The sequence below is a fragment of the Podarcis muralis genome, chromosome 15 (assembly GCF_964188315.1).
Source record: "Podarcis muralis chromosome 15, rPodMur119.hap1.1, whole genome shotgun sequence".
In the NCBI taxonomy this organism is placed as follows: domain Eukaryota; kingdom Metazoa; phylum Chordata; class Lepidosauria; order Squamata; family Lacertidae; genus Podarcis; species Podarcis muralis.
The window spans coordinates 41786217-41812170 of NC_135669.1; the positions used below are offsets into that span (position 1 = coordinate 41786217).

The following is a 25954-nucleotide window of genomic DNA, read 5'->3' on the forward strand; positions in this document are numbered from 1 at the left end:
AGGGAGCGACTGGCTGCCATCCACCGAAGGGGAGCATGCTGTTGCTCTCAGATGTGGCTTGCTGGTTTCCCATAATGGGCATCTGGTAGGCCACCGCAAGAACCGGACGCTGGACCAAATAGGCCCCTGGCCTGATCCGGCAGGGCCCTTACGTTGACCCTTCTCCAAAACTCCAGGGAAGCTGCCATCTGCACATGCCCAAGCGAACACACCTCGGCTTAACAACAGCTCCTGTTTTCAAATCAGACAGCAGCTGAGATGGAAGAGAAAAGCAATGGAGCAAGATTTCTCAAGGAAGTACAGGACGACGTATACATCACGACTAACGTCGCATTCACAGACCCTCTAAGTGTCCCTATTTTCCAGGGACAGTCCTGGATTTACAGAAGCCATCCCGGGTTCTGAACAGATCCTGGAATATCCCACTTTTCCTTAAAAGGTAAAGGGACCCCTGACCATTAGGTCCAGTCATGGCCAACTCTGGGGTTGTGGCACTCATCTCTCTTTATTGGCCAAGGGAGCCGGCGTACAGCTTCCAGGTCATGTGGCCAGCATGACTAAGCCGCTTCTGGCGAACCAGAGCAGCGCACGTAAATGCCATTTACCTTCCCGCCGGAGTGGTACCTATTTATCTGCTTGCACTTTGACGTGCTTTCGAACTGCTAGGTTGGCAGGAGCAGGGACCGAGCAACAGGAGCTCACCCCGTCGCGGGGATTCGAACTGGCTACCTTCTGATCAGCAAGTCTGTGGCTTAACCCACAGCGCGACCCACGTCCCACACTTTTCCTTAGGACGTCCCTATTTCCATCAGAGAACTGTTGGAGGGGATGCATTCGGCGGCAGTGGAGGGAGCCAGAAGAAACAGCCCAGTGTTTGCAGCTGCATGTGGGTCAGTGAGGCATAGCCCCATTTGTCGTCATGAGCCGGCCTCCGTTTAGGTATGCGTGCCTCGAACCCAGAGGCCTGCAGCGACCCTCGGCTGCATCCCAGATGAGCTGTGGACTCGCCACCCCCAACAATATATAGAAGTGTGTGCAGAACAACCTTTGGAAGCCTCCTAGATCTCTGCGTCATCGCCGGGGAAGGACTCCTGGGGGGCGGCGGGGGAGCTCAACGCAAGCCTGGGGGCCAAAGCAAACACACGGCCAACGTCTGGGCCCGGCGGCCACGGCGCTTGAGTGCAAGCCCCAAGCCCCTTTCAGACAAATTCCTTCATGGCCCTCCTGGAACGAGGTGCAGGAGGGGGCCAGCCGCCACCGGCGTCTGTGGCTTCCAGCTATGCACGTCCCGGGGCCAAGGGCTTCCTGAAGGAAGGCCGCAGCCTCATCCTGGCGGGGTGAGGGACACAGGCTGCTGGTCTCTGCCGAAACCGGATCCTGGGGAAATTGGTGCCAATTGGAGCAGGCTTTCAAGAGGCAGATGAGGCGGAGAGGGATTTCCTCCGTGAGATTCTCAAAGTGCAGCAGACCTGCCCTGGAGAGGCTTCTCTGCGCCTCACCTAAACGGGAAGCTCTTTTAACTCTCTCCATCCCAGCTGCAATGGCACTGCTGGGGTTCACTTGGGGGCGTCAAGCTCAGCAAAAGTATTCATAGGCACTCTCTGGGCACGGATGAAGCCCTAAGCACTTCGGAGGCCCAGCACTCCACGCAGAAGTTGCATTTCAGCTGCTGCTGTTTCCACAACAGTGATGTTTTATAAACAGGGTGCCTTACTAACCGGGATTAACTGGGTCAGTTACCTATTGAAACCCTTCATTTTCCTTTCTTTTAAAGAGTTGCTTTTCATTGACGCCTCTCACAAATGCCAGAAGCCCACACCAAGTTTCTTAGGTCCAGGGGTGTTTCATATTTGAGATATTTAAGCAGGTGTGCACCAGTGTAGAAGCAGATGGGACATTTCCCTTGTGTGACGTGTTTGCAAGCCTCTGGGAAAGGATTGTCTTGTTTCAATTGCACGTTAGCCACGCTGGGAACCTTTCTGGCTGAACAGTGGGCTACAAATGTGCTAAATAATAATAAAAACACACACAAGAATACCAACAATGAATAATAATTTAGATGGCCGGACTGATATCCTCCGACATCTCTCTTCTTCTGTGAACTGGTCCAGTACCACTCTAAATATGTCTGACACTGCAATCCCAACCCCTCCCAAAAACCAGACTTTACTAGGGAGAAATCTGCATCAAACACAGTGAGATCTACTGCCAAGCAAACATGCAGAGGTCCCTTTGTAGGGCACCCTTTACTGACTCCTTCGTCTCGGAGGTTAAAAGCAAAGAGGGACCAGAAAAGCACACCGCGTTCCCTGGGCACAGAAGAGTGTCCTTGTTACGAGGGGCCCTCCTGGTTAAACTCGAGAAAGGCAAAGCCATTGGGATGGAAGAGAAGGGGTTATGAAACCCCCCCCCCCCGCCCAATTTGCTCCTTCTGGAGGCTTTGGAGCAGAGAATTCTCCCTGGCTCTGAATACCAACTCTGTCCGCGAAAAGGTCACTCCTGCAAAAGTTTAGAGGGCGAAAGAGGGAACTCCCGCTTGTTAGAAACAAGGGACAAAGCCTGGCAAACGCCACACGCAGAGACCCCCACCCAGAGACGTGCAACTTTGTGGAGTGGTTACAAGCATTTTTTTTTAAAGTTATAAATATAAAACATAGTGAGATAAAGCTGTATTTTTAAAATAATGTGTGCACGAGATCCAGCTTCCACCATTCCTTGCTAGCGAGACTGGGAATTCCCAAATGGTAGATCATAGGGTGCTGCAATACAGTGGTGCCCCGCAAGACGAATGCCTCGCAAGACGAAAAACTCGCTAGACGAAAGGGTTTTCTGTTTTTTGAGTTGTTCCGCAAGACGAATTTCCCTATGGGCTTGCTTCGCAAGACGAAACATCTTGCAAGTTCTTGCAAGTTTGTTTCCTTTTTCTTAAAGCCGCTAAGCCGCTAATAGCCGTGCTTCACAAGACGAAAAAACCGCAAGACGAAGAGACTCGCGGAATGGATTAATTTCGTCTTGCGAGGCACCACTGTATATACAGCCCATCCCCTAAAAAACAAACTAAGATTCTAGTCCTCATGGTTCGAAATAAAGAGCAGAATTAAACAAGAAACTGCCTCATGCAGAGTCAGACCTATCAGTCCCTCTAGTTCAGTACTACCTGCACTGACTGGCAGGGGCTCTCCAGGCTTTCAGGCACAAGAGATAAATGTAAAAGCACAAGAGATAAATGTAAAGGCTCCTACGAGTGTCAAAGAATTCTTTCACAGAGGAAATGTCTGCTGCCTCTCTGCATGAATCTAGTGCCTCAGCCTTGTTTCTTTCTTATTGGGCTCCTTTTAGTGGCAAGCGGGTGGCGCTGTGGGTTAAACCACAGAGCCTAGGACTTGCCGATCAGAAGGTCGGCGGTTCGAATCCCCGCGACGGGGTGAGCTCCCGTTAATCGGTCCCTGCTCCTGCCAACCTAGCAGTTCGAAAGCACGTCAAAGTGCAAGTAGATAAATAGGTACTGCTTTGGCGGGAAGGTAAACTGCATTTCCGTGCGCTGCTCTGGTTCGCCAGAAGCGGCTTAGTCATGCTGGCCACATGACCCGGAAAAACTATCTGTGGACAAACGCAGGCTCCCTTGGCCAATAAAGCGAGATGAGCGCTGCAACCCCAGAGTCGGCCACGACTGGACCTAATGGTCAGGGGTCCCTTTACCTTGACCTTAATTCTACCACAACTAAAGATTGCATGTGACTAGATCATTCAGTTCTTTCCAATAGAGAGATGCAGAAAAACTGCCTGTCTGAGGAGCCTGCCCACCGCATCTCTGTATGAGGCACTATTCTGCCCTTAGAGCTCAGTCCAATCAGCATCTGTTCAAGGCAAGGCAGTTCCACCAAGACAGGGATGCGGGAGACCTAGCTGCCCCTCCAAAGAGGATATCTATTGTGTCTCTGCCAGAATGACTATTCTGGAGCTTGCTCACTCCCATGCACGAGTCCTGGCCAAAGAAGCAATTCATGCTCAAATCAAAGGAACTGGCTCCTCTAAAATTAAACCATTGGGGTGCGGGGAGTAAGAGTAAAGTGTGTTTAACGAGTTCTGGGCTTGCTCACACACACTCCCTTTGGCAAAAACGGTTCCGACTTTGTTTAATAGATATCACCGAAAACATGTACAAACAGACGACGACATGAAAAGAGGCTGCCCATTTACTTCACTTAAACTTCACTCTGCAAGAAACAGCAGAAGGGAAAAAAATCTGACAGGAAGACAGAACTTAACAAAGAGAAAAAGAAAAACCTCACAGAAAGAATCCTCTTTATTAACAGAAAATGTACAACTTAAAGGAGAGCTATACAGAACAGAAAATATACAACTGAAAGGGAATCTAACCATCCAAAATCACCTGATAAATAAGGAAAGAGGGTAGTTTCAAATCAAGATGATAAGAAAACAAAGTTTTTTTAAATCTTCACGCCAAAGTGGCGAAAACTGCCAACAGCGAAAAGTATACCTCCATTTTAATGGTCAACCTTTTGTCTACATATCTGCAAAGGCAGGGTTGGGTGGACAAACCCAGCTCCGAATATTTTTCAGCTTCCTGATCTTTATCACCTTTGGAATTTATGGCCCGGGTTTTGTTTGCCCTTAACGCAAGGACATCCATATATCCTGGGAGGGAGAAGCCACGCCCGCCTTGATTAGGCTTCCTTTCGCAAGCGGATCCGTAGTGAGAGTCAACACCACGCACGCCTCGAAGAAGCCAAATGGGACAAAGGGCCAACCGAGTCAAGCAGCAGGGCGGCAGCCGACTCCAGTCAAGGAGGGTCGGCAGCTAGCAGCCCCTAGGCCTTAGCTCAGCCCCGCCTCCAGAAAACAATGCAAAATATTGTTTCGAAACCAAGCTGCCAGGGTGTTTTTAGGAGCCACAACTAAAGGGACCCTGCAGGAAAGTCACTTGGGGGGGAGAGTGAATAGGGACCTGTCATATCCTGCGGGTTCCAACATTCCCTGCGCCTGGCTTCTGTGTTTTCTTACATTAAAAGCACATTCATGTGCAGGACCATAACAGCCATTCCCAAGCAGAGGACAAAGCAGCACTCAGCCTCACTGAGGACCGCTGTGCTGCGGGGACTGTATGGAAGCGAACACAGGGAAGGCAATGGCAGGGAGATGAAGCAGCTCAGGTGGAGAAGCTCAGGGGATTCCTATGGAGGGAAAAGCGCAGAACTGATCCCATTAGGAGACTCCCATGTTGAGGACTTGCTGGCCTGCACCATTTCAGACTGTGGGGCAGAACTGCACGTCTGAATATCCTCCTCCCTATGCAAACAACCCATACTCATAGTGAAGCAAGCATGTGACAATGAAAAAGTGAAATATGTGGGGCGATTCCTTTATATTTTTGAAGGTGGCTCAGGAGACGTTCCTTGCTGGAGTCTGAAGTGGCACAGGATAGCCGAAAAGCCCCCTTGTGTGACTCTTCCGGCTGGTACAGTCTCAGTGCCAAGGATCTTCCAAAAGCGAGCGACGAGGAATTCGAATCTGGAGTAACAGGAGCGGGCGAAGGGGAGGCTCATTCTCAGCAACACAAGCAAATAGCCATCTCGACGGGGGTTCCAGAACCAGCACGGCTCATCTTGGAGAAAGAGAGAGCAGGGCATGGAGGGGAAGAAGAAGAAGCCCCCTAGAGCCTTTTCTTGATGAGTTTCTCCAGCTTGCGGATGCGCGAGGATTCCTGCTCGGGCGTAGGGGCCGCCAGGGAGATGGAGGACGCGTTGTCGCCTCCGGAGGGAGGAGCCGGGAGCCTCTGGCGGAACAAGTCCAGCATGCTGCTCTGCTCACTCCTCTTCAGACCCTGCGGGACAAGGGAAATGACATTTGTCGGCGAATTGTGGCGATCACACAGGGTCCCCGGACGTTTAACGGTCTATTGATCCCTGTGCCACCGCTGTGCTCGCTTCCCCGCTGCCACCAACCCGTTACTCTCTGGTAAAACACCGAGTCCAATCAGTTGTTAAAAGTGAACCAAATAAAACGAGTTTATTTTACAAACATTAACAAGTTTATGGTTTCTCAGATAATATTCCTGCCAGTATTTTAACATTAGCGGGTGGTGCTGTGGGTTAAACCACAGAGCCTAGGACGTGCCGATCAGAAGGTCAGCGGTTCGAATCCCCACAACAGGGTGAGCTCCCGTTGCTCGGTCCCTGCTCCTGCCAAACTAGCAGTTCGAAAGCACGTCAAAGTGCAAGTAGATAAATAGGTACCACTCCGGCGGGAAGGTAAACGGCGTTTCCGTGCGCTGCTCTGGTTCGCCAGAAGCGGCTTAGTCATGCTGGCCACATGACCCGGAAGCTGTACGCCAGCTCCCTCGGCCAATAAAGCAAGATGAGTGCCGCAACCCCAGAGTCGTTCACGACTGGACCTAATGGTCAGGGGTCCCTTTACCTTTACCTTCCTAATACCTTCTCACTGATGATCTTAGCTGTTTGACTGACTCCTCTTAACAAATCCTCTCCCTCTCTCACACCAGACTAGCCCAACCCACAGACTTCTCTTCTCTGTCTCTCCTAACTCCAGACTGTCTTCTCAACAACTCTAACTCACTAAAAACCTCTGTGCTTAAATCTTACACATCGTTAACTCTGCCCCCTGGGTTCCCATTGGTTAGTCATTTTACAATTAGTTAACCCTTTCCCTATGAACCCAGTATGATGTCACACACATAGGAGGGCAAACGCCAAACGAATCAACGCAGAAATAAATCGGCCCAAGAGAGCGTCAATTTGCCCCCTTCCCACCAGAGTACCCATTGGGACGGTCTCCTGTGTGACCTGAAATTCCTGCGTTGTAGCGGGCTGGACTAAATGACCCTCTGGTGTCCCTTCCAACTCTAAATGAACGGGAACCGCAGGGAAGCTGCAGTGCTGGTCTCAAAACCCTGGAATTGGGGGCGGAGGCCACCAGGGCTGGCAGAGCCCACAGGGCTCCCCTCACCTTCATGTCCAGAATCTTCTGGAAGGTGTCGGTGCTGCAGTCGGCCAGGAGTTTGATGTAGTTGTCCACAAATACCACGGGCGGCTCGTGGGGGGCCATCACGACCTGCAGGGAGAGGTGGGGAGTAAAACTGTCAGAAGGGGGGGTCGTCCGGGCAGAGGGTGGCTGAGGAAAGGTCCTTCCGCCTGATCGGGACGGTCACCTCCAACTTAAAGAGCTGGGCTGCAATAACCCCCTTAAAACCTTGAGGAACCCCAGAGAGGTGACACACAAGCCACCAGTGGGGGTTTATTTCATTGTTCTTTATCGCGTTCGCATCTCTTCCTCAAAGCATCAGGCTCAGCTCTCTCCCCCTCCTCCATTTTGTCCTCACAACCATCCTGGGGGGGGGGGGAGATTTGGCTGAGAGAAGCCCCCACTGAGAGAGCTTCACGGCTGAGGGGGCGATTCGAACTCGGGTCTCGCGGGTTCTAGCACAGCGCTCTAGCCACCGTGCTAACACCAGCCTCCTGCCTGTTCATTTGCAGCGGTTCTCCACCTGTGGGTTCCCAGATGTTGTTGGACTACAACTCCCATCATCCCTGAGCTCTGGCCTTGCTAGCTAGGGGTGATGGGAGTTGTAGTTCAACAACATCTGGGGACCCACAGGTTGAGAAAGGATGATTTAGAGGCTGCTCTAAAGAGGATCCCACAAGAAAGTAATCGTGACCACGGCAACTATGGACCACAAAAACCACAGCGAGTCAAGGGACGTTGACGCGTTAAAGGAAGGCGAAGAAAGTAAGGCATCAAAATGTTGCCTTGCATAGGATTTTCCAGAGACTCGCATTCAGAGAGAGGCAGCACACAGTCCTGACGACTAGTAGCCACCAAGAACCTATCCTAGGAACTTAAGAAGAGCTGTGCTGGATCAGGCCGGTGGCCCATCTAATCCAGCATCCTGGACTCACGGCGGCCAACCAGGTGCCAGCATGAAGCCCATAAGCAGGACACAAGCTCAAGAGCCCTCCCCCTTCTGTGGATTGGTCCAGTCCTTTTTGAAAGCCGCCTACAGGGCGGTGCCACCACCGAGAAGGCCCTCTGCCTGGTTCCCCGTCCCTTCGTTTCTTGCAGGGAGGGAACCGCCAGAAGGCCCTCGGAGGTGGACCTCAGTGTCCGGGTTGGACGATGGGGGTCAGGCATATAGGGCCAAAGCTGTTTAATTCCTTCCCGCCATCATTCCTCCATACTGAATGGGGATTAAATGAGAAGCAGGGTGGGATGTAAATGCAATAAACGGTCTAAGAAGCCTGTGCCGCTTGGAGCAAATGGGTGCTTCTAGTGGCAAGGCCACCCCCATCCTGACAGAATCGCAGCCCCACAGGCACACAAGCAACCACTGGCAACCCTCTGCGATGATCTCATCGGGAACGCCGGAGGAATGCCACCCCAAGGGGAGCCCAAACCTCTCCTCCATAGCCCTGGGACAGCATTCGGGGAACGAGAGAGAGAGAGAGAGAGATCTATAATAGTCTTGTGGGAAGTTCTTGTGGTTATCTACGAAAGCCAAGCAACCAGCCACTGCGTCTGTGCAGAAAACCTGACGGCTCGAGGGAGCAGGGAAGAGAATCCACAGAAGAAACCAAAGTAAGGCTGGTGGGGTTTTGTTTTGCCTTATATGTATATATCACGGCTACTACGAGGTGTGGGAAGGCAAGGCCCACAGAAGCAAAGGAGAGATGAATCACCAAACCACCAGCATTCGGGGCCAGGCGTGTGGGGGGAGGCCTCTGTTTGTGAGGTGTCAATGAGACACATTCCCCCCCCCAAAAAAAATGACACACGCACCAAGCATCTGAGGCCAGCAGGCTAGGATATTTACTTATTAAAAGCCACTGACATTCCAGCGTTCTGTCTCAGAACAGGCTGTGCCATTTCTCCACCTGGGCCAGCAGTGCCTGCTCTGACTGGCAGTCGCTGTCTGGGCAAAGTCCTGCCTACCCGCTGCCTCTTTCAACTGGGGATGCCGTGAATCGAACTCAGGACCTTCTTCATAGAAGGCGGGTGTTCTACCTCTGAGTTTATTATTTATACCCCGCCCATCTGGCTGAGTCTCCCCAGCCACTCTGGGCGGCTCCCAATCAAGTGTTAAAAGCAGCACAGCGTTAAATATTAAAAACTTCCCTAAACAGGGCTGCCTTCAGATGTCTTCTAAATGTCATATACAGTAGTTGTTTATTTCCTTGACATCTGATGGGAGGGTGTTCCACAGGGTGGGCGCCACAACCGAGAAGGCCCTGTGCCTGGTTCCCTGTAACCTCACTTCTCGCAATGAGGGAACCGCCAGAAGGCCCTCAGAGCTGGATCTCAGTGTCCGGGCAGAACGATGGGGATGAAGACACTCCTTCAGGTATACTGGGCCGAGGCCGTTTAGGGCTTTAAAGGTCAGCACCAACACTTTGAATTGCACTTGGAAACGTACTGGGAGCCAATGCAGATCTCTCAGAACCAGTGTTATGTGGTCCCGGTGGCCGCCCCCAGTCACCAGTCTAGCTGCTGCATTCTGGATTAATTGCAGTTTCCGAGTCACCTTCAAAGGTAGCCCCACATAGAGTGCATTGCAGTAGTCCAAGCGGGAGATAACCAGAGCATGCACCAATCTGGCGAGACAGTCTGCGGGCAGGTAGGGTCTTATCCTGCGTACTAGGTGGAGCTGGTAGACAGCTGCCCTGGACACAGAATTGTTTTCCATTTAAGCTCAATACTGCGTACTCATCTGGCAGTGGCTCTCCAGGGAGAGAAAGGTCACTGGCCACCCAGTCGCTTTCTAAACCTGGTGATGCTTTCGGGGATTGAGCAGGCAAAGTCGACCACTGAGGAGCCTGTCACGAACTGGTTGGATGCAGAGAAATGGTGAGAGGGACCAGTTGGGGAACCTCTCCAAGGGACGATGGCTCAGAAACCGGGGATTGGTGGTGGGGCGGCAATGAGGGGCAGAGGGAGCAGACTGGGAAGAGGGAACAGTGCTTAGTGAGCTGGGAGAGTCGGTGCAGAGAGAAGTCAAGAAGCAGAGCTGGAAGCAAGAGAGAGGGAGGATGGAGGCCAAAAAAGCAGAGCTGAGTCAGGCTGGTGAAGAGTCACAGGTGTCACCCCTCCCACCCTGTCTCCCAGAACCAGAAGAGGCATGAAAAGGGCAAAGTAGAGGTTGGCTGCACAAAGGCACAGTCTCCGATTGCCTGGAAAACCCCCTGGAGAGGAAGGAACTTCGATAGCTGTGAGGAGATGAGGACTTTCAGCAACTGATTTTCCTGGAGGGAGACCACCAGGAATGAGATGCTCTGCTCATTAGCTCTAGCACTCGACCAAGTCTGTGGCGATTGCGTTTTTGATAATAAAGAGCTAACTCCATCTTTTGACGATAAAGACTGTGAGATTATGGACTGGCAAGGCTCCCATGACAATGCTGCCCTTTCCAATAGGCAACTAAACGGGCTGACAGCTGACGGTGTGTGCGTGGGACAGGAGACAGGAGAGTTTTGCACAAGGGCAGCAGGGAGTGTGATGGCCTGGGAATCTGATTCAGAGGCTGAACCGGAGGAATCCCAGCCTGCACAGGAGTGCCCGCTTCCAGGGCTGGCTGAGCCGGGGCAGGGGCTTGAATCTGAAGGGACCTCACCTGTGCTGGATCCTCAAGAACAGACACCAGCTGAGGCTGCTCTGGCTCCGGAGGTGATGGAGGACCCATTGCCTGCAGGTGCTCCACTCTCAGCCCGTCAGAGGAAGAGGAGGTTGCCTCTGGATCCAGTAACCCTCCAGCCTCTCCTGAGCTGCAGAGGCTCAGGGCAGAGAGGCGGAGGGAACTAAGTTCCCGCAGGAGGAGTGCTCGCCTCCAGGCCAGGAGAGGCGAGTCACCTGTGGGCCGGGACCGCCCTAGGCCTCAGAGGAGATAAAGGCCAGTCAGCCCAGTCCCAGGTTGCGGGAGCAACATCGTTGGAAACCTGTTCCTGCCAGCACCCTGTCCTGCTCTTCTGCCAGAGTTCCTGACTACGCCCGGCTTCTTGCTTTGGACCCCACCTCACCCTTGGTGGACAGTCTCCAGACTCTCAACCCAGGACCGGACTCAGACCACGCCGCATGGTAACCCCCCCGGGGGAGTCACAGGGAGTCAGGTAAAAGAAAGAAAGAAAGAAAGAAAGAGCCCCAAAGTTACCTTAAGAATCATTTCGGCACGGGTCATGCCTTTCACCACAATCTTGGTGTAGCTGGCAGGGGCCTTCCTCACCACCTGGGACCCGATAGACGGCAGGTCCAGAAGAACCATCTTCAGAGAATGAGTGTCCAAAAGCAGCTGCATCAGATTTAAAGGTGGGGGTTAAGCTTCAGTGGGTCAAAGGAGCCCCCCGACTCATGCTGCCCAGTGGGAAAGCTCCACACACGGGATGTGGCTATTCCAGAGGGCGGGGAATGAAATTCTAGCGCATTCCAACACCCGAAATCAGTCTTCCCTCTGGATATTTCAGACCACACCAAGTCCCATCATCCCCAACCAGAACGTCCAGTGCTCAGAGATGATGGAAGTTGCAGATCGGCAACGTTTGGAAGAGATCACATTGGCTACCCTGCACTAAAACATTCTTCTTCTGGTATATGCTAAGAAATAGGAACACAGGGAACCGCGGCTTGCTTAAGCCCAGGCAAACCCAGCCAATAAAACTCACTCAAGTTTAAACAAACCACAGTTCCCCGAGTTCAGAAATCACAAGGAACTGTGGTTTATTTAAGAGCGGAAATGAAATGGCCTCTTGCCCAGGATTTTCAACGGCAGCTCAGAGGGGCTGCCTCGCTGGGTTGCCTCTGCTCGGACTTCTTTTTGCTGGATGAAGGAAAATGCCATTCAGAAATACATTCTGCAGCCAACATGGATTTGCTTCCAAACTGTGGTACGTTAGCCACCCCAATGCAATATTTATATATTAAAAATACCGTATTTTTCGCCCTATAGGGCGCACCGGCCCATAGGGCGCACCTAGTTGTTTCTTTGGGGGGGAATAAAGAAATTTTTTTTATTTCGCCCCAGGGACAGGGCTGGGGTGGGGGAAGCTCAAGCTTCCCCCGACCCCAGCCCCCACAACAGGCTGCTATCCACAAACCTTGGGAGCCCGGTAGGGGCTCCCGCCGGGCTCCCCAGGCTTGCGGATATCTGCCCGAAGCCCGGGGCGCGCTCCGCTGCGCTCCGCTGCGCTCCCCGGGTTTCGTGCTGCAGGCTGCTGTCCGCAAGCCTTGGGAGCCCCGCGGACATCTGCCCGAAGCCCGGGGAACTCCCGCCGGGCTCCCAAGGCTTGCAGATAGCTTCCTGAAGCCTGGAGAGCGAGAGGGGTCGGTGCGCACTGACGCCTCTCGCTCTCCAGGCTTCAGCGAAAGCCTGCATTCGCCCCATAGGACGCACACACATTTTCCCTTCATTTTTGGAGGGGAAAAGTGCGTCCTATAGGGCAAAAAATACGGTACTTAAAAATTCAAAATGCAATGTTCTCCCTTCTCCACGCTGCTCGGCCTGCAGGCCCCTGCCTCACCCGATCCCTTCCAGTCCTCGATTCTCACCTGTTCTGCCCCCACCATGCTGATGGGCTTGCACTTGAAGAGGTGGTTGATAAATTTGGGAATGAAGGAGCTGCGGGGAAAGAATCGAAGAAATCAACACGGCACACTCCACATTTTATCCCCCCCCCCACTTAAATAAAATAAAAAACACAAGAGTAATTTCCCCTCTCCTCCTTTTTAACAATTTAACAAAGAAAAGGAAGGGGAAAACAGTCTTTTTTAAAACAAGAAAAATGTAAATGAAACAAACAAAAAAATATCAAGGGGGATGGAGCGACTCCGCTGTGAGGAAAGGTTGCGACATTTGGGAGAAATAATAATAATATAATAATAATTTATTATTTATACCCCACCCATCTGGCCGGGTTTCCCCAGCCACTCTGGGCGGCTCCCAACAGAATATTAAAAACCCGACAAAACATCAAACATTAAAAACTTCCCTAACCAGGGCTGCCTTCAGATGTCTTCTAAAAGCCAGGTAGCTGTTGAATTCTTTGACATCTGAAGGGAGGGCGTTCCACAGGGCGGGCGCCACTGCCGAGAATGGCAGACAAGAGGCAACATGATGGAATCTTATAAAATTATGCACAGGGAAAAGTTTTTCTCCTTCTCACTTAACTTGTGGACTTGCAGTGAAGCTGACTATTGGGAGATTCTGGAGAGCTAAAATAATGTCCATCTTCACACAGCACAGATCTGAACTATGGAACTCCCATCAGGGCATCTGGGGCGCCACTGTGGGAAAAGGACGCTAGGCTAGATAGTCCCCCTTTGACCCAGGCTCTTCTGTTTTTTCCACATGCAGGAGGTCCCAGTTTCGATCCCCAGTATCTTCAGATAAGGCTGGGAAATACTCACTGCCTGAAACCCTGGAGAACTGCTGCTGCCAACCAGTGTAGGCAGAGCTGAGCTCAATGGATGCCAATGGTCTGACCTGGTTTCAAGGCAGCTACCGTATTTTTTGCTCTATAAGACTCACTTTTTCCCTCCTAAAAAGTAAGGGGAAATGTGTGTGCGTCTTATGGAGCGAATGCAGGCTGCGCAGCTATCCCAGAAGCCAGAACAGCAAGAGGGATTGCTGCTTTCACTGCGCAGAGATCCCTCTTGCTGTTCTGGCTTCTGAGATTCAGAATATTTTTTTTCTTGTTTTCCTCCTCCAAAAACTAGGTGCGTCTTATGGTCTGGTGCGTCTTATAGAGCGAAAAATATGGTGCCTATGTTCCAGAGGCACCTTGAGATTCCAACCAGGTATTGCCCGCACATTTTTAAGCGTACTCCTGTGGCCATGAGGTCTAGCAGCTTTTAAAATGGAATAAAAGTGACTGGAGGGGGGGCGTTCAGTTCCCAAGAAGCTGATCTAGGCCTTTCAGCCCACAGCCGCTGGGGCGAAGGAGACACCCTCGCAGGCTTCCACAAACGCAGCAATACTTAAAGTAACGTTCCCTTCCCCTCTCCATCCAAACTCGTTCCAGATGCAAGAGTCGGGCAAAGTTTCCCTCCATGATGTGGGCTAATCAGCGAAGTCTCTCTTTTTTTAAAAAAATTGAAATTAAAAAGAGCCAGGCAAGCAGAGCCAAGCTATTAAAAGCCTGCCCAGCAAAAAATGGCAGAAGTCTGTGTATTTAATCTATAAATGGATTTATCGCCCCGCTAAGCGATACTATAAAAACCTCAGGCACAGTTTCTGTTGGAGCCTGAAGCGCCGTAAATTTTTCGCAGAGGCAGCACTTTAGAAAGCCCGCCAACATCTGATGATTTATCAGGAGAAGGCCCCTGAAGGTGAAACTAAATGCTCCCAGAGAGGGGGAAAGGGACACAGAGAGCCCCAAAGTGTTGGTGCAAACCAGTCTGAGAGATCCGCCTGCGTATTTCTCGACAAAAACAACATGAAAAGAGGGGTTTGAAGGGGGGGAAGCTTCACAGAGCCAGACAGCAACTGAATGGAACATCTCTGCTCCAAAGAAGTCTACCTTAGCTGGATCAGAGGCTGAGGAGGAACAGTAATGGCTGCCTTCTCACAAGGCAAGGAAAAATTGCGGGGCCTCTGACTTTTATGTCCCGAATCAATCCATGGATTGGAGGACCCCCCTTTCTACTTCCTGAAACGTAACCAGCTGATGCCACCAAGCCCATTTGGGCTGCGAGTCCTGGAAGACCTGCTCCCTGTCTTGCAGGCATTTTCCACCTGAAGGTGGGGTCCGGACTGACTCCAGCTGCAAAAGCGGAGACTGCTGAACACTCTTGGACTGGGGTACTGTTTGGGTACTGAATTCTGGTGCTGGAGGAGACTCTTGAGAGTCTCATGGACTGCAAGAAGATCAAACCTCTCCATTCTGAAGGAAATCAGCCCTGAGTGCTCACTGGAAGGACAGATCCTGAAGCTGAGGTTCCAATACTTTGGCCGCCTCATGAGAAGAGAAGACTCCCTGGAAAAGACCCTGATGTTGGGAAAGATGGAGGGCACAAGGAGAAGGGGACGACAGAGGACGAGATGGTTGGATAGTGTTCTCGAAGCTACCAACATGAGTTTGACCAAACTGCAGGAGGCAGTGGAAGACAGGAGTGCCTGGCGTGTTCTGGTCCAGGGGGTCACCAAGAGTCGGACATGACTAAACAACAACAACAACTGTTTGTCCTTTTTTTGTTGCTGTTACCGATTTTAATTTTGTTGTACCTTTATTTTAGATGGCATTATGACTTATGTCGAAATTGTTTTAATTTGGATGCGTACTTTTTGATGTTATGTTTGTTTGTTCATGCCTATTTTTGTTATGTTTGTAATTACTGTATTTTTTCCTGTTGTTTCCGCCTTGAGCTTGGTTTTAACTACAGAAAGGCGTCATACAAATAAAATTATGTCTGTACGTAATCATTGTTCTTCCACTTCTCCTCTGGGACGGCTTGTTCAGCCATTCTCTGCCTAAGACTGCAACCATCCCTTTGGTGTAGGCTGGTCCCCGTGTCAAACCGCATTGAGGTTTCAAGGCTACACACTATCACAGAATCAGAGAATCATAGAATCATAGAGTTGGAAGAGACCACAAGGGCCATCGAGTCCAACCCCCTGCCAAGCAGGAAACACCACCAGAGCACTCCTGACATATGGTTGTCAAGCCTCTGCTTAAAGACCTCCAAAGAAGGAGACTCCACCACACTCCTTGGCAGCAAATTCCACTGTCGAACAGCTCTTACTGTCAGGAAGTTCTTCCTAATGTTTAGGTGGAATCTTCTTTCTTGTAGTTTGGATCCATTGCTCCGTGTCCGCTTCTCTGGAGCAGCAGAAAACAACCTTTCTCCCTCCTCTATGTGACATCCTTTTATATATTTGAACATGGCTATCATATCACCCCTTAACCTCCTCTTCTCCAGGCTAAACATGCCCAGCTCCCTTAGCCGTTCCTCATAAGGCATCGTTTCCAGGCCTTTGACCATTTTGGTTGCCCTCCTCTGGACACGTTCCAGTTTGTCAGTGTCCTTCTTGAACTGTGGTGCCCAGAACTGGACACAGTACTCCAGGTGAGGTCTGACCAGAGCAGAATACAGTGGCACTATTACTTCCCTTGATCTAGATGCTATACTCCTATTGATGCAGCCCAGAATTGCATTGGCTTTTTTAGCTGCCACGTCACACTGTTGGATCACGGCACAACCCTCTCCTTTTCGGCTCAGAAGTAAAGTTCTGTTCCTTGGGGTTTTCTGCTAAGAAGGAGGATTTCAGCCTAAGAAGTTTCAGCACAGGTACGTTCTACCACATGTGGTGGGCATGCAAGATAACAAAAGCATTCTGGGAAATGATATATAATGAGTTGAAAAAAATGTTTAAAATAACATTTGTGGGGGGAAAAGAGGCTTTTAACTAGGAATCTTAGGTGCAGAGATACCCAAGGAGCAGAAACAATTATTTATGTACGCAATGACAGCAGCGCGGATCCTACTGGCCCAGAGATGGAAAGAAGATGAAGCCCCAACCAGAGATGAATGGCTGGTGAAGATGATGGACTATGCCGATATTTATTTATTAATTATTATTATTTATACCCCGCCCATGTGGCTGAGTTTCTCCAGCCACTCTGGGCGGCTCCCAATCAAATGTTAAAAACAGTACAGTGGTACCTCGCAAGACGAATGCCTCACAAGACGGAAAACTCGCAAGAAAAAAGAGTTTTCCGTTTTTCGAGGTGCTTCGCCAGACGAATTTCCCTATGGGCTTGCTTCGCAAGAAGAAAGCCCATAGGGAAATCTCCGGGGACCTCTTTTAAAATGCTGGCGGTCGGGAGCAAAGACTTTCGCCCACCGCCGGCCTTCAGAAGAGGTCCAGGACCTCTTCTGAAGGCCGGCGGGGGGGCAAAAGTCTTTGCTCCCGACTGCCTGCCTTCCCGGCATAGCGGAGAAGCGCAGCGGGTTTCTCCGCTATCCCGACGGCTTTTGAAGGCAGGCGGGGGGGGGGGGGAGCAAAGAGGTCCTGGACCTCTTCTGAAGGCTGGCGGGGGGCAAAAGTCTTTGCTCCCCCCCGCCTGCCTTCCCAGGACAGCGGAGACTTCTCCGCTGTCCCGGGGCGATCTTAAAATGCTGGCAGCAACCCGGCAAAGGGGATGCAGCAAGGAAAACCACCATCACCTCTCCGCTGGGAAGCGCTGAGCAAAGGCGAGTCCCCAGGCAATGCGGCCGATTTGATCGACACAAGGCATGAAAGCTCCACCCCCCCCCCAGTTGTTCTTAGACTCCTTACTGGGTGAGCAACCCAGCCAAGCAACACAGTTGGAGCCTCCCTCCTCCCTGGCCGGCAGGGAGGGAGGGAGAGGAGCTGCTTCCTTTGAAACCTGGGAGATTTACGGGATATCATCAATCCGGGACAGCAGCAGGACACTGTGGGATAAGGGAGTTTCCCGCCAAATAAGGGACGGTTGACAGCTATGTTCAGGCCCTCCACCCCAGGAGCTTCCCAGAAGGCCATGCAAGCAGAGCAGGAGAAGGAACTCACTTGGCGAACTTGATGCAGAACTGCGTGAAGTACTTGCGGGTGGAGGCCAGGTTGTCCCGGATGATGGGGACATTCTGCTTGATGTGCAAGATCACCGACGTGACGTAGGGGCTTTGGTCGCCCACGTGCTCCACGTTCTGCCACTGCATCTGCAAGGAAACGGAAGGTTTTTACGTAGCAGCGGAACGAAACCCAGCTTCCGAGGCCTGAATGCAACACAAGCCAGAGACCGACAGGGACGCTGCACAAGATTTTCGTGCCCGTGTGATTACTGTATTTTCTGGCGTATAAGACTACTTTTTAACCCAGGAAAATCTCAAAAATCGGGGGTCGCCTTATACGCTGGCTACAGCAGCAGCTCCTGCAGCAACTCCCCACCAAAGGATAAAACGACAGCAAATTAAATCAGAGGACACCAAGCTCTCTAGATGAAGCAGAAATACGCTTGGAAATTGGCCCCAGAAGCCCCCAGCCACTGGGAAGTGGAGCAGATTTCCAAGCCAGACTGGAGACTCTTCCCAGTTCAGAAAACCGGGCTCAGGGCGGCCAACAACAAATTTAAAACACTTAATTGATGCTACAAAACACAGCATAAAATACGGTATAAAACGTGAACGGAACTCTGATAGTTTGGCAAGCTTCTTGGGGTTGGAATACATGTCCTCCGGAATCCCTTCCAACTTTAGCTTTTAAAAGCTTGAGACTCCTACCTTGCTCATGGCCGTGAGAGCTGGGTCACAGGCAGCGTCCAAGTCCTGCACCAGAAGCTGGATGCTGTTAGAAATCACTCTGTAAAGGGAACAAGGTGGTTTCATTTTACGTTTATTGTTGTGGGAGCCAACACAAAGAAGGCCCCGCTAGCTGCGATGCCCTAGATGGTTGTTGCTACTCACTCATCTGACAACTTTCTGAATTTCCTTTTTTAAATTATACAGAGACACTTGGAAAATAATAAAAGCGAGATGAAACGACTGAGGCAAAGGCCAGCTGGGTGAGCTCAGGGTCAAGGGGGAGATCACTGCATTTCTCTGCTTGCACACTCTGTTCTAGAGACGCAATCTGAGGCTGGAAAAGGGAGGGGTTCAGGATTGCCTCCTGGCAAAATCTTCTTTAAAATTCCCTGCTTGCAGAAAACTAGCAAGTTCAGGGGAAAGCGCCCTGACACCCTACTTTTCTACATTTAGGCCCCACTTGCCCTGTACATTTAAAGCAGTTTTATACCACTTTAAACAGTCATGGCTTCTTCCTCCAAAGAATTCTGGGAGCTGTAGTTTGTGGTGGGTAGTAAGAGCTGTTGGGACACCCCCATTCCCCTCCCAGAGCCACAATCCCCAGAGTTCCCTGGGCAGACGGACTGACGGTTAAACGACTCTGGGAACTGCAACTCTTTTATGAATTGCAAGTGCTTTTGTGCAAATGTGTTTTGAGCAGAATGCATTTTTCACTTCCTCATTACTTTTACATGACTTCCAGATGTTCTAAATGTTTTCAATGCATTTGAGTTTTATACTGTTTTAAATATGTTTTTTATTTTAGATGGCATTATTTTAACTTTTTGGCTCTGGGCTCCCTTCAGTAGGAAAGGAGGACCAGAAATTTCTTTCAGAGGGCTCAAGGTGGGATACACAGATCTCCTCCCTGTTTTATCCCTCACGACAACCCTGCCAGGTAGGCCGGGCTGAGAGGCAGTGACTGGCCCAGTGTTCATTGGCAAACTTCATGCCCAGGTGGGGATCCAAGTCTGGCACTCTATTTACCACACCAGCCTTTCCCACCTCCAGATGTCATTGGACTACAACTCCCATTATCCTTAGTCAGGAAGGCAAGTGACGATGGGACTTGTAGTCCAACAAAATCTAGGTTAGGGAAAGCTGCACTGTGCCAAACAATTTGCAATCATGCCAGTGAGAAGGCCTTTCTATGTAATGAGAGGCTAAGAAGTTCAACAACGAAACACAGGGGGGTAAACGAATGTTAACACAATTTGAATTGTGCTAAACAGCTCTATTAGAGAAACAGGCTCGGCGCTCCACTCAGCTGCCAAATTTGGGAGACACAAATTATGCCTTCCCAGGCGTAATCTACTCTTAGTAAATTAAAGCTGTCAATCTTCCCTCAGGAACGGCCAAAATAACTTCCTGACAGAGCTGTCAACGCTGAAGCTGCCCGTCACGACACGAGAACTCGCTCCGCCACCTCCTCGTAACATTTCCACTCGTGCCGGGGGGGGGGGGGGGGAAGGCACGACAAAACTCGTGGCCTGTCAGGGCTCACACACGCAGCTGTTAACGGCGCATAAAAACAGTCACCCGTTAATAGAAATATCAGCTCTCGTCTACTTCAATTTTCTTTGAGCGTGAGGGAAACATCACCTCAGCTGACAGGCCTGTCAGGGAAAAAAGGCCTGGAAAACACAGGCACCGCGGGGAGCTGTGGCTGCCAACATGGCTGCCAAGGTGGCCGCAGTGGCGGGGAGGGAGAGGGGCTCGCAGGCCCCACGGTGGTCCTTGGAGGAGCTGAGCAGATGCTTAAAAAAACGGGAACCTGCAAAAAATGGGAAAGCCAACTTAAAGAGCGCTTTTAACCTTTTAATCTTGAAAGGCAGGCATAGGCAAACTCAGCCCTCCAGATGTTTTGGGACTACAACTCCCATCATCCCTAGCTAACAGGACCAGTGGTCAGGGATGATGGGAGTTGTAGTCCCAAAACATCTGGAGGGCCAAGTTTGCCTATGCCTGTTTAAAGGCCTTGTTGCAAGGGTGGTTTGCAGCCTGGGGGGCTGTGTTCCCATCTGAGCAACCTTTCGGGGGCCGCATGTCGGCGGCAGGCGGAGCTAACGGCAAAAGTAGGCAGGGCAGTGGGTGGAAATCTTAACTTTTGGATGGTAGACTAGTTTCTGTACATGTACACCTCTCTCTCCTCCATCCAGACAAGCAAATGTCTTTGGCAATCTGAGTTTTTGGGCTATGACTCTCCAGCAGTCCCAGCCAGCCCAGGACCCCAGATCCGCACATTCGGGGGGGGGTGTTGTGCCAGCGGCATACATACATGCTAAAGGTATCCATCTCCCCCATCAGGTTGATCCGCTCCACCAGACTGGCGTCGACTTTCTCTTTGAGCTTCTCTTCGAGCTGTCGAATAAGTTTGGGGTGTGAGACAGAGAGAGAGAGGCTTTCTCCGTGAAAGTCTGGCTGATCCCGAAACGTCAAGTCTTTTGTCTAACCACCCGCTTAACCATGCCTACTGCTCTCTGCCTTAAGTATAAAATTAAAAACAGCCCGTGTGAGGCACCCAGGGGCAGATATGTACACCCCACACCCCTAATAACTGGGGACCCCCGTTCCCACATTTCTAGAATTCTGCCAGAAATGGCAGGATGTTTTCAGATGTGCTATGCCAGGGGTCAGCAAACTTTTTCAGCAGGGGGCCGGTCCACTGTCCTTCAGACCTTGTGGGGGGCCAGACTATATTTTGAAGGGGGGGAAATGAACAAATTCCTATGCCCCACAAATAACCCAGAGATGCATTTTAAATAAAAGCACACATTCTACTCATGTAAAAACACGCTGATTCCCGGACCGTCCATGGGCCAGATTTAGAAGGCAATTGGGCCGGATCCAACCCCCCCGGGCCTTAGTTTGCCTCCCCATGTGCTATGCTTCCTCGAGAGAGCAAGTGGGAGGAGACAACCTGCGCGTTGCATCCACAGTCATTGTTGAAACCCATCTCCCAACAATCCCCCCAGCCTCTGTGCCCTAAGCTCATAAGGACTAGAAACTTGGGTTTCGTTTTAAGGTAGGGAACCATGTTGTTTTTGGCTGAAGATCGCATCCCTGCAGGATTCCCCGGCGCTCCCTGGCCCCCCAGCCGCCCGCAGGCTTTACCTGTTGTGTGGTCGCCAAGCAGTACTCGGCCGTGCTCAGGATGCTGCAGATCAGGCAGAGCTCCTCCAAGGTGAACTTGGCCACCTCCGAACCCTCTTTCTCCTTCAGCAGGCTGCTGATAGTCAGCCCCCCACTGCTGCTGGTCGTCCTGCAAGGGGGGAAATGAACACGGCAATTAAACACAGAGGGGGGGCTTGACAGCCCCAAAGGCAGCCAGGCGTGCGCCAGCCATGAATGCCTGTTTTGTTTTAAATTATTTTAAATACAGTGGTGCCTCGCAAGACGAAATTAATTCGTTCCGCGAGTTTTGTCATCTTGCGATTTTTTTCGTCTTGCGAAGCACGGTGTCGGGAAAGTTTTGGGAAAGCTTCAAAAATCACCAAAGTCTTCAAAAACCTCAAAAAAGGCTACCACACTGCGTTCTATGAGTTGCTCCTCGAAGTCAAGTCGCAACTGTATTAACGGTGTTAAGAAAAAGGAAACAAACTTGCAAGACGTTTCCGTCTTGCGAAGCAAGCCCATAGGGAAATGTGTCTGGCGAAGCAGCTCAAAAAACAAAAAACCCTTTCGTCTTGCGAGTTTTCTGTCTTGCGAGGCATTCGTCTTGCGAGGTACCACTGTACATCGGCTGTTTCTGGTGGGTTTTTAACTTCTTCTTTTGCTTTTCTTGCGCAGGTTGTGTAGTAAAATTAAAATGCCGTATTTTTCTGTGTATAAGACCCCCCCTCTTGCTTCAAGGACAATCAAGACCAGCCTTTCTCAACCTGTGGGTCCCCAGATGTTGTTGACCAGAGCTAGCAAGGACAGGGATCTGACGGTGCTAAAACCTCACTTGGGCAGATTTCCCGAGAGGATCTTCCAGGCGTATTCCCGGAGGTATTTCTGGAAGATGGTGCTGAGGGCAATCATCGGCTCCCCGGTGCTCAGCTGGGAACACTGCACCATACATTTCTTGTAGTACACAAAGAGGTCCGCACAGCTGGGCAGGACAGCCCCGCCCTCGTCCACATTCGGCTTGGGGGGCCCTTGGGCTTTGAAATCCCCCACAAAGCGGTCAATCAGCTCGCTGAGGTTTCTAGAGGCAGAAGAGAAGCAAAGACAAACATGCAGGCCATCAGGCAAAAGGATTTAGACCAGTTTTCGGTTGCCTCATTCATTCTTGCTCTGCCCATTGAGGCAGAGATCTACCAGAGGGCATCGAAGCCAAGCTGCACTATATACGTGCTCCTGAGCCTACCGTCCCAGCCACGAGGACTAGAAACTTGACTTTTAAAGCAAAAACCGAGATTCTCAGGGCTGTGCAAATCTGTGGCCCTTCTGTCGTCCTGAAGGTCTGGACAAAGGGGTCTGTTCCCACACGAGAAATTGCAGAAATTAAAAAGGGAGTTGCTCACGGCCCCGTACCAATGCTAACGTAAAAAGGAGGTTCCCAATGGATCAGGCCCAAAAGTTTGGGTGAGGGTGGGGAGAGAGCATCAATACATTCTTATTTCTCGTCTTTTTCCTTCTTTCCAAAAACTTCCTTTACTCACTTGTCCTGGGATTCAATGTAGACGTAGAGATGAGGCTCAAAGCACTTGGAGACGATGCCATGAAAAGGATTGTCTGGAACTTTCGGCTTTTTGGGCTGGAAAACAAAGTTGGGAGGAACTTTTTTAAAGAGAGAAATTGTCGTTATTTTTTAATTACTCAATTCAGACTCTTCAACCCTTAAGAAAACGTCTCCTTTTCCATTTGCAATGCTCCCCTCCACCGGGTCAGTATCCCCACTTCCAAAAACATAAAACAGCAAACGGAAGAGGGAAATCTCCTACATGTTAGTTGGAGGGGTTGCAATAAACTTGGCATAGAGAAAGCGTATGGGGAAATATTTTTCTCTGAACCTTTGTGAACTCTTAAACCATGAAGACTTGAAGCTTACTGTGTTTTTAGGAGAAGGGCTGCAAGCTCAGAGGCAAGAGCAGAGGTGGGCAAACTAAGGCCCGGGGGGCCGGATCCGGCCCAATCGCCTTCTAAATCTGGCCCGTGGACGGTCCAGGAATCAGCATGTTTTTACATGAGTAGAATGTGTCCTTTTATTTAAAATGCATCTCTGGGTTATTTGTGGGGCATAGGAATTCGTTCACCCCCCCCCCCATAAAGCCTGAGGGACAGTGGACCAGCCCCCTGCTGAAAAAGTTTGCTGACCCCTGGGCAAGAGTTCTGCTCTACATGAAGGTCTCAGGTTCCACCCCCAAAGGCATCTCCAGGTGGTGCTGGAACCCTGGATAGCTACTGCCAGCCAGAGTAGACAACACTGAGCTAGATGCATTGCAGCGGGCTGGACTAGATGGCCCTTGGGTTCCCTTCTGACGTTCCATGGCCCAAAGCTCTGACACAACACAAAGCACCTTCCTGTGTTTCTGACTGCAGTCCAATGCAAAATCTCACACAGGGGAGCTTGGGGACCTGCAGGTCAGAAAGGAGTTGGCGGGACCAATCCTTCCTCCATCTGAGAACCTCCATTTTTATTTTTTTAAAGGAGGGAATGAAGTGCCCAGCCGTTCTGGGCAGGAGGAAGGGCTTGAAAACACATGGGCGGCACCCACGAAAGCCTCGAGAGGCTAAGAGACTTACCCTGTCAATGTCGGCCTTTTCTAACGTGGCTTCGTCCGACTCCAGGACGGTTTCGTCTTCCAGGAAGGGGTTGGTGTTGGGAGGCGGAGGCTCAGCCTTCTTCTGCGATGAGGGAGGGAAGGGCGACACAACAAAGGAGAAGGAAATTAGGCAGGGAGAAGGCAGACAGGGGAGAGCTGTTCCAGCTTCGCTTGTAACACTTGGACCCTTTCAAATGGCCTCAGCAAAGTAGACCTGAAGGAGCATCTCCACCCCCATCATTCAGCCCGGACACTGAGGTCCAGTGCCGAGGGCCTTCTGGCAGTTCCCTCCCCGCGAGAAGTGAGGCTACAGGGAACCAGGCAGAGGGCCTTCTCGGTGGTGGCACCTTCCCTGTGGAACACCCTGCCATCAGATGTCAAGGAAATAAACAACTACCAGACTTTTAGAAGACATCTGAAGGCAGCCCTGTTTAGGGACGCTTTTAATGTTTGATCGTGGTTTTTAATATTCTGTTGGGAGCTGCCCAGAGTGGCTAGGGAGACCCGACTCACCGGCACTGTGTCAGACAGGGTGCAACCCGAGAAGCGTTTCGCCAGCAGCCCTTCAAAGTTGGTGGTCCTCTGGATGGCAAAGAGAAGGAGCTTCACCTCAATCTCCTTCGCCCGCGTCCGCATGATCTTTGCAAGCTCCGTCCTGCGGGGGGGAGAGAAGCTAAGGGAGGTCCTTACCTCGCACCTGCCCTGATGTAGGAAGCTGCCTTATAGAGAGTCAGACATTTGGGTCCATCTAGCTCAGTGCTGCCTACACTGAACGGCAGCAGCTCTCCAGGGTTTCGGGGGGGGGGGGGACATTCCCAAGAGACACTCCAGACCAAATCTGCTTGGCCTGCAGGTTTGTTTACATTTTTCTCGAGTAGCTAGCCATTTTAACGATGACTCTGTGTGCTGTTTTGAACTGCTAGTTCTTATACTGCTGTTGTTGGGATCTGTCTGTCTTGGGAGGCAGTGGGTCACACCTCTGGGGGCGAAGTCAAACCTCTGCATTAGTAGCAACAAAGTGACTTCCCCAGGGTGTAAGCCTGGGCAGTGTGTCTGGGGGTGCTGGGCTGGGCAGACGACAAGACCCCCCCTCTCAGCCTCGCTGAGGTGGTCCAAAGGAAAGCAGAGCGAGACGTTGGATGCCAGCTTGGCTGCAGGGGTTGCTGGAAAGAGGAGTACAAGGCACCATCCAATCGTCTTAGGGACCCCACTCCAGATTTGTGGAGGGTTTACTTCATAGCCTTTTCTTCTCCCAAAGATATCCCACAAGGCAGTACAGTGGTACCTCGGGTTGCGAACGGGATCCGTTCCGGAGCCCTTTTCGCAACCTGAGCAGAACGCAACCCGCGTCTGCGTGCCTCGTGATTCACCGCTTCTGCGCATGCGTGTGACGTCATTTTGAGCGTCTGCGCATGTGCGAGAGGCAAAACCTGGAAGTAACCCTTTCTGGTACTTCTGGGTCGCTGTAGGACGCAACCTGAAAAGATTTAACCTGAAGCGTCTTTAACCTGAGGTATGACTGTAGAGGTTTAGGATCAGAGTTTTCCTTCTCCTAGATGGGCTCCCTTCCCAGGTGGATGAGCCCCACCTGCCCCTCACTTCCCTCCACAACACATGCAGAAACCGCCTTCTTGGCCACCAGCCCCACTCTTGGTCTCATCCGCTCAGTCTTCGCAGGCAGGGGAAGCCCCTAACTCACTGAGGCTTTGAGACCCATCGGCTCCCCTCACCTGGCTGAGCCAGCCAGTTGAAGACATTTCCCCCGGTGTGCCCGCTGTCGCTTCTAGCAGCCACAGGTAGGAGCTGAATGCACGGTGGAGACCAAAGGTGGTCCAACGACCCCAGAAGGAGCAGGATGTGTCCCCCACCAGAGGTGCTACCCCTCC

At 51.3% G+C, this 25954-nt stretch overlaps 1 protein-coding gene across 2 annotated transcripts in view; it reads right to left on the minus strand.

Annotated features, from left to right (window-relative positions):
• Nucleotides 1-4288: 4288 nt before the first annotated feature.
• The window catches only part of VPS53 (VPS53 subunit of GARP complex), a 61995-nt gene continuing 40329 nt past the window's right edge, over nucleotides 4289-25954 (minus strand). For both annotated transcript variants that reach the window (XM_077919696.1, XM_028707821.2), the window contains 12 exons: nucleotides 24582-24723; nucleotides 24049-24150; nucleotides 22965-23059; nucleotides 22265-22507; nucleotides 21433-21580; nucleotides 20597-20679; nucleotides 18259-18337; nucleotides 17549-17697; nucleotides 12568-12637; nucleotides 11177-11314; nucleotides 6988-7092; nucleotides 4289-5845 (listed from right to left, as the gene is read on the minus strand). In XM_077919696.1, the coding sequence (XP_077775822.1) occupies nucleotides 5675-5845; nucleotides 6988-7092; nucleotides 11177-11314; nucleotides 12568-12637; nucleotides 17549-17697; nucleotides 18259-18337; nucleotides 20597-20679; nucleotides 21433-21580; nucleotides 22265-22507; nucleotides 22965-23059; nucleotides 24049-24150; nucleotides 24582-24723 (1525 nt within the window). In that variant the 3' untranslated portion in view covers nucleotides 4289-5674. The remainder of the gene's footprint in view (nucleotides 5846-6987; nucleotides 7093-11176; nucleotides 11315-12567; nucleotides 12638-17548; nucleotides 17698-18258; nucleotides 18338-20596; nucleotides 20680-21432; nucleotides 21581-22264; nucleotides 22508-22964; nucleotides 23060-24048; nucleotides 24151-24581; nucleotides 24724-25954) is intronic.